At 41.4% G+C, this 15,748-nt stretch overlaps 1 protein-coding gene across 3 annotated transcripts in view; it reads left to right on the plus strand.

The window, feature by feature from the left end:
• The window catches only part of JHY (junctional cadherin complex regulator), a 61,298-nt gene that overhangs the window by 30,117 nt on the left and 15,433 nt on the right, over positions 1 to 15,748 (plus strand). For 2 of the 3 annotated variants that reach the window (XM_007196703.2, XM_028162486.2), the window contains exon 3: positions 2,269 to 2,382. The exons of the other annotated variant lie outside the window; for it this stretch is intronic. In XM_007196703.2, the coding sequence (XP_007196765.2) occupies positions 2,269 to 2,382 (114 nt within the window). The remainder of the gene's footprint in view (positions 1 to 2,268; positions 2,383 to 15,748) is intronic. 3 annotated transcript variants of the gene reach the window in all.

Genomic DNA, 15,748 nt, shown 5'->3' on the forward strand with positions numbered 1-15,748 from the left:
TTTGCAGAGTAGGTAATCACTCAAAACCTGTTGATTACTTCCATTTGTAATTTAAAAATTGCCATGATCCAATAGTACATTTTGTTCCTTGTATTAGCGGTGAGAATTCAAACATGGAAAAAGTTATATTTTCATTTTTTCCCATTTTCAGATCAACCCTTAAGTACTGAAACTTTCACACTATTTCCCTTATTTGTATATATTAGTAGGGCAATTGTGATAGGGAGGCATTCAGGTAGAGAGGGGGTTACACCCAAAACAAGAGGAACAAATTGTCTTTCTTGTGCCAGAGAAGCCACCTTGAGTGGTAAGGAATGAGGTTATCTTCACTGTCAAATGCCTGCTTACTAGTTAATATTTAACAAGTATTTTTGCCTCTTTCTGCATTAAATACTAGTCTGCATAAGTATGAAGTAAAAGTCAGCAGCAGAGGGAGAATTTAAACGCAGCCATGACAGATTCTAAACCCCACGCTCTTTCCAGCGTTCCACCTTGCTGCTTCTCACACCGCACAGCCCACCAGGGGAAATTTAACAAAACAAGTATCAAATCCTGAATCTAAATTTCTAAATTAAGGACGTCAGTTTAGAAATGGGGAGACCAGCATCTTGCAGGTGACAAAGCAGGGTGGCCACAGGACCTCATATGAATAATCTTTCCCAGGAGGAATGACAAAGACGTCTTGAGAAGTCCTCTATATAAGAGAAGGCTTGGGGAAGGCATCTTAGGTTCTACCAGTTTAGGGCTGTTTTCCAAAAGAGGGATTGACTTATTCTACGTTATTTCAAAGGGCAGAGGGATAGAAATTACAGACAGACCTATCACTGCTCTTATAAGGAAGAACTTTATAGCATTTAGGATGGAAAATGATGTTCATTACTGATAAAACAGAGATTCGAAGGTCTAACATTTTCCTCCAGGGAGTGTTTGAAAGGACCAGGTCTCCCACAGAAAGGAACTGTTCACAAGCCACCTTGTTCCTTCTTTCTCCGTCAAGATCTTTAAACCTATACGAATAGTGACAAGCAGGTAACTCCTGCCTGGAGAAGGGGCAAGTGATTAGGCAGTGAGGGGAGGAACGTCTACCAGGGATGGTACAGAAGCACTAGAGAGTGTACTGGATAATTACCGCCAGAATCTTTGCCAACGTTACTATCGCAGAACTTTAAGTTTGCTTTCTGAAATGCTACCTGGTGGCTAGAATTCCATATAGCACAGAAGACAATCTAATTCCTTGACTTAAAACAGGTAGCTAATGAGAGCCTCCATAATTTGGGAACCTAAATCCATCAATAATTTGGGGACCTAAATCCCACGTCACTGCCTTCATCACTGGCTCCCAAACCTGTCTTCAGGTTAGACCCACCTGGGGAGCTTTTAAAGTACGAGACTCATATCTGGGGCCACCCCCAGAGCTTCTGATTTAATTGATCTGGGATGGGACCAGAACATTAATTTTTAAAAGCTTCCTAGGTTATCCTAATATCTATCTAAAGTTGAGCACCACTAACCTACATCATTCCAATTTATGGGGTGTCAAAACTACAAAGTCTGCAAGTCAAAGATGATATTTCTAATAAGTGAGTTAATTTAGCAAAATCGCTAAATGTACAGTCTCTGGAGTTAGACTGCCTGGCTCCTCTGCTTACTAGCTGTTGATTCTGGGCAAGTTACTTAACCTCTCTGTTCCTCAGTTATCTCATTTGCAAAAAGGGGATAATAAAAGGTACATACCTGGTAAGATTGTTGTGAGAATTAACTAACGTATACGAAGTGCTTAGGACAGCTATCATGAGCATTCAATGTATATTAGTTATTTTTATTGTTCTTATCATGGTCTTGGAGTATAGTGTTATTTCATTATTTGTTTGGCATACTTAAACATTAGTTGCAGCGTCCGGCTCAGATAACTGTTCTAAAATCAGGTCCCCTGAGTATGTATTGAGCATTTAAAGTATTGGGTTGGCCAAAAAATTCATTCAGGTTTTTTTCCATAATCTTACGGAACGAATTTTTTGGCCAACCCAATAATTAGTAGTTTGACCTCAAAACACCAATTCTCACGTCATCCCTGCAAGAGAAAACATTGTTTATTCCCATTTTCCTTGGGAATAATCCAGATGCCTAAGGACTGAGATGAATCCTTGAAATGAACTATAAATAAAATGTAACGCTGCAGGACCTCTTTCTAGAGTACAGACTCGAGCCCCATGGCCATAAGACTAAAATGAATCCAGTTAACGTGCTGTATATGTTTTACCCCCTTAGATCTCCTACCCCGTCAGAGTAACTGACAAGCCGTCTATTCAGAACACCAGAGAGGTTGGAAATGTCACTATCGACCCTGAAGACAAATGGCATCAAAGAGCCCAACAGCTAAAGGTCACCTGCTAGATTGAATTTTAAGTGTGTTTCAAGGGTTACTGCTGGATCTAAGTGATGTTTGTGACTGACATCTTATCACTTAAGGGTTTATTCTTATGCCACCTTCTGATGGGTAAGACTGCCTTCTGCCCGGATGGGTCATTACTTGCTCAGCTAGCCAACCCTACCCACTTTCCCAACGTTCTATTTCCTAGAGAAAAATCATCATATCACTCTTCAAACATTCAGAGGAATGGCATGGAGAAAGTACAGGCAGGAAAAAAAATCACAGTTCCAAAATATTGTCCAATACTCTTCTGCTCCCAAGTCTGTTTCCTTTTGGAGTTATCAGTCATATAGTATCCCTAGGTGATGGGGGATATGCTCCCTAAAAATGGGTGGGAATCCTCAGAGCCTCACTGAGCCCTCGTTTGCAGAACATAAACACCTACTACCTAGTAATTTAGCGTGATGACATCCCTTTTTTGGCCATGGGTTTACTACTTTGAAATCACAATGCGGTTTCAGGGAAGATTTTTATGAAACCGTCCCCACTGATTGTTTTTCTAGAAGAATCAAGAAAAGCTCTAGCAGCTGATGTCTTCTTAATCCAGTGTATAGTATTACGTGGGGCAGTTGCTCTTGGACTGCGTTTTATACCTGCTTCAGAAGGGATAAAGCCCTTTGAAATCACCCAGCCTATAGGGCCTGTTGACATCATTAGTTAAAACTATGTACAGTGGAAAAGTAAGAAGAAGAAGAATAAAATTCATTCCAGTTTCAGAAAAGTTAGAAAAGGGGGACGGCTCAAATCATCTTTTGGCCTCTGCAGTAGCCTCCAGGCTACTCTTAGAGTTGCCAAAAAAAAAAAAAAGAAAGAAAGAAAGAAAAGAAAACAGCCATTCACCTGAAGCTTCCTGAAAGCTGATGCCAGGGAGGCCACACCCAGAAGTTGGGAGGATGGGGACAAATGTCTCCTAGAAGTGGACCTAGAGGACAGGGTCTCCTACCAGACCTGATGGAGAGCCTAGGCAGCTCGGCCAACAGGATCGAGGGGACAAAGGAAACACCTTAAGGCTTGTTATGTGTTGTGGGTAAAGGACTGGGTCAGAAGACAGGGAGTTCTGGGCCCTGACCTGCCATTTACTTGATGCATGACTTGGGCAAATCTCAGCTTCCCCCGAGCCTTAAGTTTCTTTTTTCTTAAACGAAACATTGGCCGAAATGAACTGCAAGGTCCATCCCAGCTGCAAAATGCTATAAATCTATGATCCTTTATCTCTAGTTACTTAAATTACTATAGGAAACACAGTTGAAGCATGTAAGATTCTTGCAAACTCTAGCTTTCACACTTGTCACTATGGAAAATCGTAGGAGTCTCGGCCAGTGATAAAATAATCAAGGTAAAATCACAGTGCTTAATGCATGGCATGGCCCTAGGCAGAGACGGTAAAAAACTTCGTACAGAGGAAAATCAGAAGAAAGCAAAAAGGATACTGTTTCATCTCTGAGGGTACAAGGCTCATTTGTTTCTAACCCACTCCTGAGTAAAGACAATACGGAGCAAAACATCTTAAGATTGTTGCATCTAAAATGACAGCAAGACAGAGCGGCCCAAGGAATGTTTCCCTTTCTTTATTCAGAAAGGATTTGTTAGGTGTTCGCTGCATCCTGCATGCTGGCGGGGCACTCAGCATACAAACCTCCAGGCTGACTTTTTTTCTCCTCTTCAACTACCCACCTCCGATGGCTTCTCTGTGGTCACCCTCCTGCCTCTCCCACCCCTGTCCTGTTGTGCCTGTGGCTGGGACCACTCCTCCAGGGTTTAATCCTATTCGGCCACTGTCTCATTAGCTGTTGCCTGTGTTTCTTTTGTACCAACTACACGATAAGCTCCTTGAACCTTAGCATTGTATTCCTCTCTACCTCCTAGCACATTGCTTTACCCAAAGCTGATCTCAATATTTAATGGTTGACTAAAAAACCATTTAAAGGTCATTTAGTGAATCTCAAGTGAAAATGGGCCTCATTTGAAATCTTTTTCTTGAAAGATGATTTTCAAAGAATCTGCATATCCCTCAGTAAACTTACTCTAACAATGAGTAACTCACTACTAAGAGATACCTTTATGTGAAATCAAAATAATTCAGACAACAAATATTTATTGAGTACCTACTATATTCCAACCAATAGCTTTTAGGTGACTAGCCCAAAAGACATGGTTTTTTTTAAAAAAAACTCCTCAGAAAAGTAAATAAAACTTGACAAAAGATCCTTTTAAAAAAAAAAAAATGATTCCTACCCTCAAGGAGCTTAAAACTTTTGGTAGTGGGAAGACAGTTATGTAATCATTATAATGCAGTGATATAAAAGTAGGTATAATTTAATTCTTTCTTTTAGTGTAACTAAAAGAGCACCTAATTCTGCCCTAAAAAGACAGGAAAAGCTTCCCGAAAAGAGATAGCACCTGAGCTGACCCTAGAAGGATGAGTCAAAATATGCCAAACAGACAAATGGAAGCAGAGGTGTAAAAATGCAGGGCAATCTAGTCTGTCCTGAGTATTACCTGGAGTTCAGTAGCTAAAGGGCAAAGTATGAGGGACACAGGGCTGGGCAGGTCAGCTAGGGGCCATGAAAGGCTTTTTATGCCGATCAAAAGATTTTCAGTTTTATCCTACGGAGAGCAGGAAGCCATTGGCAATTTGTAAGCAGGTTAATGACATCATCGGGCTTGCATGTTAACAAACTGGGAAGGTCTGAAGAATAGATTGGAAGAGAATAATAAGATTGCAGAGACAGCGAAACCAGTCAGGCAACTTCTGCTGTAATTTCTGCAAGAGATGATGAGAGAACTGGAAAAGTGGCAGCATTTGCTCTGTTTGCTCCACACTCCACATGTCATCAGTTCACTTTGCAGGACGGTGGGTATATCCTCTTCCACCAGCTGGATTGAACTCCTGGCAGGTTAGGACAGCATCTGATCCCCCTCAGCCCCTGCCTTGAGGTGGTCAGGAAGTGGAATGAACAAACTTAGCAATTGCTTAAATACAAGGTGAACGTGGGAGAGAGAAAGAGAATAGTTTCTGAGTGTCTGATTAGTGGCACCAACACCACTGAGGAAGAAAAGGAGGGCTTTGGTGCTGGGAATGAAAGGGGGGTGTGTGAGGCCAGCAGTGGGCCTGACGTTGAGTTTGGAGGTGCCTGTAGGGAGGAGGACCTAGAACTCAGAAGAGACATCTGAGTTAGCCTATGTGCATTTGCATCATAAGAATTCCCTGGTGGGTTGCAGCCATGGGAATTGCTGAGCTGCCCCAAGAATTGGAGGTAGTGGGAGAAGAAAGGAAGGTCAAGAACAGGGCCCTGGAGAAATTGGTAAGAATATTTTAAGGGAGAGCAGAGGTAGAGAAGGTAAAAGATTACAAAGGGATTGCCAGAGAGGCAGAAAGCTGACCAGGATAAAACAGTGTCACGGAACCTGAGACACGAAGACTTCAAGGAAGGGAAATCAGTGAACAGGGTTCAACTCTGCAGAGAAGACAAGTGAAAAGGTGCCATGAAAAGGGAGTGATGTACGCAACTCATATATGCAAGTTTCAAATGATTCAGACAAACTAAGTAATGATGATACAAACAATAATACTATAAATGATAGAATGTAGATTTGTTTGTCTACAAATGGAGAGTGGGAGATCTACAGAAAGAGAGAGAATGAAGAAATGTGGCTAAATGTTAAAAAGTGGTGAATCAGTGAGGATATTTGGGGGTTCTCTGTGCTATTCTTGCCATTTTTCTGTAAGTTTGAAATAATTGTGTAAGTTTGAAAAAATAGAAAGTTAAAGAAAATGGTACCATAGGATTTAGCACTAAAAGGTCATTGGTGGCCTGAGCAAAGCAGTTTCAGTGAGAATAAGGGCTCTCCTGCAGGGTACAGAGGTCAGGATGAGAGCTGGGGGAATGAAGACCAGCCTACATTTTAAGATGCCTGGCTGTGGATTAAGAGATGAGGTTTAACCAGAGAATGAGATCAAGTAAGGGATTGTTTCATTTTTTTTTTTTTAATAGAAGAGGTTTAAACACATTTATATGCTGAAAGGATCAGAAACTGGAGATAGAGGACAAGAGAAGAGAGGGTGATATGCTGGAAACAAGGTCCCTGGACCATTTAAGCCTGTGTGTTTTCACTTTAAAAATACTGAGAATTCAGAGCTCCCACTGCAGGAGCTTCGGCCCGACCCTGGGTTCATGGACCAAGATCCCATGAGCCGCCTGGGGCAGCCAAAAAAAATAAAATAAAATAAATAACAAAGTAAAAAATAAAATTAGACTAGGAAACTAACCTATGTCAGGAAGAATATAAAAATAAAAATAAAGATGAATCAACAACCGGAAGGTACAACAATACCACAATAGTAAAAAAGAAGAAGAGGAAAAAAGAAAAGGGTGGGGGGGAAGGCCTTGGCTGTGGAGGGCAGGGCCTAAGAAAGGGTGAGTTTTGGGCAGTGGGCGGGGCCAATGCTCAGGACCCACAGGGCTGAAAAAGGCCCTGCGGGCTGTGGGGGGTGGGGCTTAGGCTCAAGGAACAGAAGGGGCGCAGGTTGCTCCTCATCCCTGGTCTCAGAGGGCGGGGGGCCTCACCTGGGAGCCCAGAAGGCTTCCTGGGCTTGAGTGGGCAGGGCAAACGCCCTCCTCTCCTCTCCTGCTCCTCCGTCTGGGAGGGCCCCTCCTGCCTGCCTCTCCTGATCTCCCTGTCCTCCCTCCTATGCCCCCAAGGAGCTATGCAGCCTGGAGAGGGCTTTGGAGGGCAGGAGATCGGCCTGGGAGCTCAGCAGGCTCCCTGGGCCCGAGTGGGCGAGGCAATTGCCCTCTGCTTCTCTCCAGCTCAGCTCCTCCTGGAGGGCCCCTCCCGCCTGCCTCTTCTGATCTTCCCGGCCTCCCTCTTATGAACCACTGAACTAACAGAGAACCTGAGACCCCAGGGAATATTCATCGGAGTGAGGTCTCAGGGAGTTCCTCATCTCAGCACCAAGACTCAGCTCTACCCAATAGCCTACAAACCCCAGTGTTGGAAGCCTCAAGCCAAACAACCAGTAAGACAGGAACACAATCACACTCATAAAATAAAAAAAAAATGAGATGGCAAAAAAATATGTCACCGATGAAGGAGCAAGATAATCTACAAAACCAAATAAATGAAGAGGAAATAGGCAATCTACCTGAAAAAGAATTCAGAGTAATGATAGTAAAGATGATCCAGAATCTCGGAAATAGAATGGAGGCACGGATTGAGAAAATACAAGAAATGTTTAACAAAGATCTAGAAGAATTAAAGAACAAACAAACAGAGATGAACAACATAATAACTGAAATGAAAAATACACTAGAAGGAATCAATAACAGAATAACTGAGGCAGAAGAACGAATAAGTGAGCTGGAAGACAAAATGGTGGAAATAACTGCCGAGGAGCAAAATAAAGAAAAAAGAATGAAAAGAACTGAAGACAATCTCAGAGACCTCTGGGACAACACTAAATGCACCAACATTCAAAGTATAGGGGTCCCAGAAGAAGAAGAGAAAAAGAAAGGGTCTGAGAAAATATTTGAAAAGATTATAGTTGAATACTTCCCTAACATGGGAAAGGAAATATTCACCCAAGTCTAGGAAGCATAGAGAGTCCCATATAGGATAAACCCTAGGAAAAACACACCAAGACACATATTAATCAAACTAACAAAAATTAAATTCAAAGAAAAAATATTAAAAGCAGCAAGGGAAAAACAAAAAATAACATACAAAGGAATCCCCATAAGGTTATCGGCTGATTTTTCAGTGGAAACTCTGCAGGCCAGAAGGGAGTGGCAGGATATACTTAAAGCGATGAAAGAAAAAAACCTACAACCAAAATTACTCTACCAAGCAAGGATCTCATTCAGATTCAATGGAGAAGTCAAAACCTTTTCAGACAAAGCAAAAGCTAAGAGAATTCAGCACCACAAAACCAGCTTTACAACAAATGCTAAAGAAACTTCTCTAAGCGGGAAACACAAGAGAAGAAAAAGACCCACAAAAACAAACCCAAAACAATTAAGAAAATGGTAATAGGAACATACATATCGATAATAACCTTGAATGTAAATGGATTAAATGCCCCAACCAAAAGACACAGACTGGCTGAATGGATACAAAAACAAGACCCATATTATGCTGCTTCAAGAGACCCACTTCAGACCTAGGGACACATACAGACTGAAAGTGAAGGGATGGAAAAAGATATTCCATGCAAATGGAAATCAAAAGAAAGCTGGAGAAGCAATACTCATGGCAGATAAAATAGACTTTAAAATAAAGACTGTTACAAGAGATAAGGAGGGACACTACATAGTGATCAAAGGGTCAATCCAAGAAGATATAACAATTATAAATGTTTATGCACCCAACATAGGAGCACCTCAATACATAAGGCAAATGCTAACAACCATGAAAGGAAAAATCAACAATAACACAATAATAGTAGGGGACTTTAACACCCCACTTACACCAATGGACAGACCATCCAAACAGAAAATATATAAGGAAGCACAAGCTTTAAATGACACAATAGACCAGATAGATCTAATTGATATTTATAGAACATTCCACCCAAAAGTGGCAGAATACACTTTCTTCTCAAGTGCACATGGAACATTCTCCAGGACAGATCACATCTTGGGTCACAAATCAAGCCTCAGAAAATTTAAGAAAATTGAAATTGTATCAAGCATCTTTTCTGACCACAACGCTATGAGACTGGAAATCAATTACCAGAAAAAAAACTGTAAAAAACACAAATACATGGAGGCTAAACAGTGTGCTACTAAATAACCAAGAGATCACTGAAGAAATCAAAGAAGAAATTAAAAAATACATAGAAACAAATGACAATGAAAACACGACGACCCAAAACATATGGGATGCAGCAAAAGCAGTTCTAAGAGGGACGTTTATAGCAATACAATCTCACCTCAAGAAACAAGAAAAATCTCAAATAAACAATCTAACCCTACACTTAAAACAACTAGAGAAAGAAGAACAAAGAAAACCCAAAGTCAGTAGAAGGAAAGAAATCATAAAGATCAGAGCAGAAGTAAATGAAATAGAAACAAAGAAAACAATAGCAAAGATCAATAAAACTAAAAACTGGTTCCTTGGGCTTCCCTGGTGGCACAGTGGTTGAGAATCTGCCTGCCAATGCAGGGGACACGGGTTCGAGCCCTGGTCTGGGAAGATCCCACATGCCGTGGAGCAGCTAGGCCCGTGAGCCACAATTACTGAGCCTGCGCGTCTGGAGCCTGTGCTCCGCAACAAGAGAGGCCGCGATAATGAGAGGCCCGCGCACTGCGATGAAGAGTGGCCCCCACTTGCCACAACTAGAGAAAGCCCTCGCACAGAAATGAAGACCCAACACAGCCATAAATAAATAAATAAATAAAAATTAAACTTTAAAAAAAAAAAAAAAAAAAGAATATCACCAAACATTCCGAGAAGCAACTGGCCCTGAATCTGATCAGGGACCACTTCTAATCTCTTTAAAAAAACAAAAAACAAAAAACTGGTTCTTTGAGAAGATAAACAAAATTGATAAACCCTTAGCCAGACTCATCACGAAAAAAAGGGAGAGGACACAAATCAATAAAATTAGAAATGAAAAAGGAGAAATCACAACTGACACTGCAGAAATACAAAGGATTATAAGAGACTACTGCAAACAACTATATGCCAATAAAATGGAGAACCACGAAGAAATGGAAAAATTCTTGGAAGAGTACAATTTTCCAAGACTGAACTAGGAAGAATTAGAAAATATAAACCGACCTATCACAAGTGATGAAATTGAAACTGTTATTAAAAGTCTTCCAACAGGGCTTCCCTGGTGGCGCAGTGGTTGAGAATCTGCCTGCTAATGCAGGGGACACGGGTTCGAGCCCTGGTCTGGGAAGATCCCACATGCCACGGAGCAGCTGGGCCCGTGAGCCACAATTGCTGAGCCTGCGCGTCTGGAGCCTGTGCCCCGTGACGGGAGGGGCCGCGATAGAGAAAGGCCCGCGCACCGTGATGAAGAGCGGTCCCCGCACCGCGATGAAGAGCGGTCCCCGCACCGCGATGAAGAGTGGCCCCCGCTTGCCGCAACTGGAGAAAGCCCTCGCACGAACCGAAGACCCAACACAGCCAAAAATAAATAAATAAATAAATAAATAAATAAGAAAATCCTTTAAAAAAAAAAAAAAAAGTCTTCCAACAAACAGAAGTCCAGGACCAGATGGCTTCACAGGTGAATTCTATCAAACATTTAGAGAAGAGTTAAGATCGATCCTTCTCAAACTCTTCCAAAAAATTGCAGAGGGAGAAACACTCCCGAATTCATTCTACACAGCCACCATCACCCTGATACCAAAACCAGAAAAAGATATCACAAAAAAAGGAAATTACAGACCAATATCACTGATGAACATAGATGCAAAAATCCTGAACAAAATACTAGCAAACAGAATCCAACAGCACATTAAAAGGATCATACACCATGATCAAGTGGGATTTATCCAGGGATGCAAGGCTTCTTCAATATATGCAAATCAATCAATGTGATACACCACATTAACAAATTAAGGAACAAAAACCATCTGATCATCTCAATAGATGCAGAAAAAGCTTTCAACAAAATTCAATACCCATTTATGATAAAAAAAAAAAACCTACAGAAAATGGGCATAGAGGGAAACTACCTCAACATAATAAAGGCCATATATGACAAACCCACAGCAAGCATCATACTCAATGGTGAAAAACTGAAAGCATTTCCACTAAGATCAGGAACAAGACAAGGATGTCCACTCTCACCACTCTTATTCAACATAACATAGTTTTGGAAGTCCTAGCCACGGCAATCAGAGAAGAAAAATAAATAAAAGGAATACCAATTGGAAAAGAAGAAGTAAAACTGTCACTGTTTACCGATGACATGATACTATACATAGAAAATCTTAAAGATGCCACCAGAAAACTACTAGAACTAATCAATGAATTTGGTAAGGTTGCAGGATACATAATTAATGCACAGAAATCTCTGGCATTCCTATACACCAACAACAAAAAATCAGAAAGAGAAATTAAGGAAACACTCCCATTTACCATTGCAACAAAAAGAATAAAATACCTAGGAATAAACCTGCCTAAGGAGGTGAAAGACTTGTTGTACTCAGAAAACTATAAAACACTGATGAAGGAAATCAAAGACGACATAAACAGGTGGAGAAATATACCATGTTCTTGGATTGCAAGAATCAATATCGTGAAGATGACTGTACTACCCAAAGCAATCTATAGATTCAATGCAATCCCTAACAAACTACCAGTGGCATTCTTCACAGAATTAGAACAAAAAATTTTACAATTCGTATGGAAACACAAAGGACCCCGAATAGCCAAAGCAATGTTTTTTTTTGTTTTTTTTTTTTTTAACACATGGGTGTTTCTTTTTTCCCCCTGAATATCAGTACCCAAGGGCTGCCAGAGCAATCTTGAGAAAGAAAAACGGAGCTGGAGGAGTCAGGCTCCCTGACTTCAAACTATACCACAAAGCTGCAGTAATCAAGACAGTATGGTACTGGCACAAAAACAGAAATATAGATCAATGGAACAGGGTAGAAAGCCCAGAGATAAACCGACACACATATGGTCAGCTAATTTACGACAAAGGAGGCAAGAACATACCATGGAGAAAAGACAGACTCTTCAATTACTGGTGCTGGGAAAACTGGACAGCTACATGTAAAAGAATGTAATTAGAACACTACCTAACACCATACACAAAAATAAACTACAAATGGAGGAAAACATAGGAAAAACACTCTTACATAAACCACAGCAAGATATTTTTTGACCCACCTCGTAGGGTAACGGAAATAAAAACAAAAATAAACAAATGGGACTTAATTAAACTTAAAAGCTTTTGCACAGCAAAGGAAACCATAAACGAGACAAAAAGACAACCCTCAGAATGGGAGAAAATATTTGCAAATGAAACAACAGACAAAGGATTAATCTCCAAAAAATACAAACAGCTCATGGAGCTCAATATTAAAAAAACAAACAATCCAGTTAAAAATTGGGCGGAAGACCTAAACAGACATTTCACCAAGGAAGACATACAGATGGCCAAGAGGCACATGAAAAGATGCTCAACATCACTAATTATTAGAGAAATGCAAATCAAAACTACAATGAGATATCATCTCACACTGGTCAGAATGGCCATCATCAAAAAATCTAGAAACAATAAATGCTGGAAAGGGTGTGGTGAAAAGGGAACCCTCCTGCAGTGTTGGTGGGAATGTAAATTGATACAACCACTATGGAAAACAGAATGGAGGTTCCTTAAAAAACTAAAAATAGAACTACCAGATGACCCAGCAATCCCACTACTGGGCATATACCCTGAGAAAACCATAATTCAAAAAGAAACATGCAGGGCTTCCCTGGTGGCGCAGTGGTTGAGAATCTGCCTGCCGATGCAGGGGACACGGGTTCGAGCCCTGGTCTGGGAGGATCCCGCATGCCGCGGAGCTACTGGGCCCGTGAGCCACAACTACTGAGCCTGCGCGTCTGGAGCCTGTGCTCCGCAACGGGAGAGGCCGCGAGAGTGAGAGGCCCGCGCACCGCGATGAAGAGTGGCCCCCGCTTGCCGCAACTAGAGAAAGCCCTCGCACAGAAACGAAGACCCAGCACAGCCATAAATAAATAAATAAATAGAACTCAATTATTAAAATAAAAAAAAAAAAAAAAAAAAAGAAACATGCACCACAGTGTTCATTGCAGCACTATTTACAATAGCCAGGACATGGAAGCAACCTAAATGCCCATCGACAGATGAATGGATAAAGATGTGGCACATATATACAATGGAATATTACTCAGCCATAAAAAGAAACAAAATTGAGTTATTTGTAGTGAGGTAGATGGACCTAGAGTCTGTCATACAGAGTGAAGTCAGTCAGAAAGAGAAAAACAAATACCGTATGCTAACACATATATATGGAATCTGAAAAAAAAAATGGTACTGATGAACCTAGTTGCAGGGCAGGAATAAAGAGACAGACATAGAAAATGGACTTGATGATGTGGGATGGGCGGGCAAAGCTGGGGCGAAGTGAGAGTAGCATCGACATACATACACTACCAAATGTAAAATAGTTGGCTGGTGGGAAGCAGCAGCATAGCACAGGGAGATTGGCTCAGTGCTCTGCGATGACCTAGAGGGGTGGGATTGGGAGGATGGGGGGGAGACTCAAGAGGGAGGGGATATGGGGACATGTGCATGCATATGGCTGATTCGCTTTGTTGTACAACAGAAACTAACACAGTATTGTGAAGTAATTACACTCCAATAAAGATCTATTTTTAAAAAATACTGAGAATTGATGGTCATCCTCATCATTTTCTATGTAAGTGCCTTACACATGCCTAAGATCCTTACTTCAAGCCAAGCAATCCATCGTCACTTTACCTGTCCACGTAGGTCTTGCTGCCCTGAATCGTTTTGTGCTCTCCTGTGAATCTTCACAGATTTTCCAAATCCCATTTCCACTGTGTGCTCAGAACCAGACACAGTACTGAGCTAAGGGTCAGACCCTTGCTGGCCAGTGCAAGAGGGTACACTCCCACCAGCAGAAGATCCTTCCCAGGAAAGGAGCATGCTGTCAGTGGGAAAGAAGAAAGTTCCCCAAATACATGAGTCTTCAAAAGGATGAAACAGGATGTTTCCTTTCTTGCCTCTAAATAAAATAACTCTTGCCTCTCTAGACAAGGAAAATAAATGATAGCGCGAAAGATATGTAGCATCTTTGACTTATTTATGTCAACATCCTTGTGACCACATCCTAAGTGATCTTCCCACCTTTCCAAAGAGCTATTCATTTGGTTTTCCTCCAGCACTATCAACAGAGCTATGCTGCTTTTATTCACCTGAGCATAGAGTCCTTCTATACTAGCACTGAAAATTAGAGCTACTGTGTTCTCTAAATTTTATTAATATTATTGAATGGAATGTATAACCCAGACTCAGAGAATGTGTGTTTTGTTGTTAGTAAACACAAAAGAAACTTCAGAGCTAATCTTGGAGCCCAGGCACAACCCTCAGGACTCCAGGGTCGATCAGGGTGACTAAGAACAAGAACGGCTTTTGTTTTAAAGCAGATTAACATTTTGGCTGACATCAAAGCATGCATTCTCCCCTCTGCTTATGTCATGTAAACGGGAAAAGTCATGAAAGAGAAATAGCCAGATGCTGCCTTTCTCAGGGTTGGGGGCAGACTTCCCTTGGATGGCGCAGTAGGAAGGAGCATTAATAACTGAGCACAGATCTTACTGAGAAATTATCATCCCAGCATTAGGCATCGGGAGACCCCGGTGCTAACGCTCCAGCCAAAGGACTGTGCTTTGTGTGTGCTGGGAAAACCTACTGCCATTAAGCAGTTATTCTGAGTGCATGTAGTCCGGACTGATGGTGAGTGTTGGTAACAAAAGAACCCCAGTGAGAGGGGGATGAAATAGAGGATTTCGGTGCTGATGGAGATTAAATAGCCTGAGAATGGCTTTGTATATTAACTTCAGGGAACTAGGGTCTTGCCACCTAAAGAGTGACACCTGATGCCTCAATTGTAGGTAATAAATCTTTAGTAAACCTCAGATCTCAAGTAGGCTGCTCGGAAGGTGAGAGAAATCACACCGAGCCCATAAACGTCTTTCTTTCTGGAGACTGAAATGCCGTCTCTGGGCACTTACATTTACATGAACGGTGGATTTAACACTCGAGGCAATTGAAGTTTCTCCTGAAATGATGAGTCCTTGGCCTTGTTGACAAAGCACCCTGTGAAGAGCACTACTGTCATCTGAATTGTCAGCTGCAAAAGGTATAACATGATTAAGACCAAGTGGTAACCCAAGATTTGGGGTCTGGTACCCCAGGAAAAAAAATTCTTGATAGGTTTTTTTGGTGGAAATGAGAGAGAGAGAGCTAGACAAGTACAGTCAGACGCCAGCAGAAAAAGAGTTCCTGGTCACTTATTTTTCTAGCAATTTAAAGGCTGAACAAGCATGGTTGGACTTAGAGATTATCATACTAAGTGAAATAAGTCAGAAAGAGAAAGACAGACACCATATGATATCACTTACATGTGGAATCTAAAATATAACGCAAGTGAACTTATGCACGAAAGAGAAACAGACCCAAAGACATAGAGAACAGACTTGTGGTTGCCAACGGGAAGGAGAAGTGGGGGAGAGATGAACTGGGAGTTTGGGATTAGCAGATGCAAACCATTATAGATAGAATGGATAAATAACAAGGTCCTA

This window comes from Balaenoptera acutorostrata, chromosome 9 (genome assembly GCF_949987535.1).
Source record: "Balaenoptera acutorostrata chromosome 9, mBalAcu1.1, whole genome shotgun sequence".
Taxonomy (NCBI): Eukaryota; Metazoa; Chordata; class Mammalia; order Artiodactyla; family Balaenopteridae; genus Balaenoptera; species Balaenoptera acutorostrata.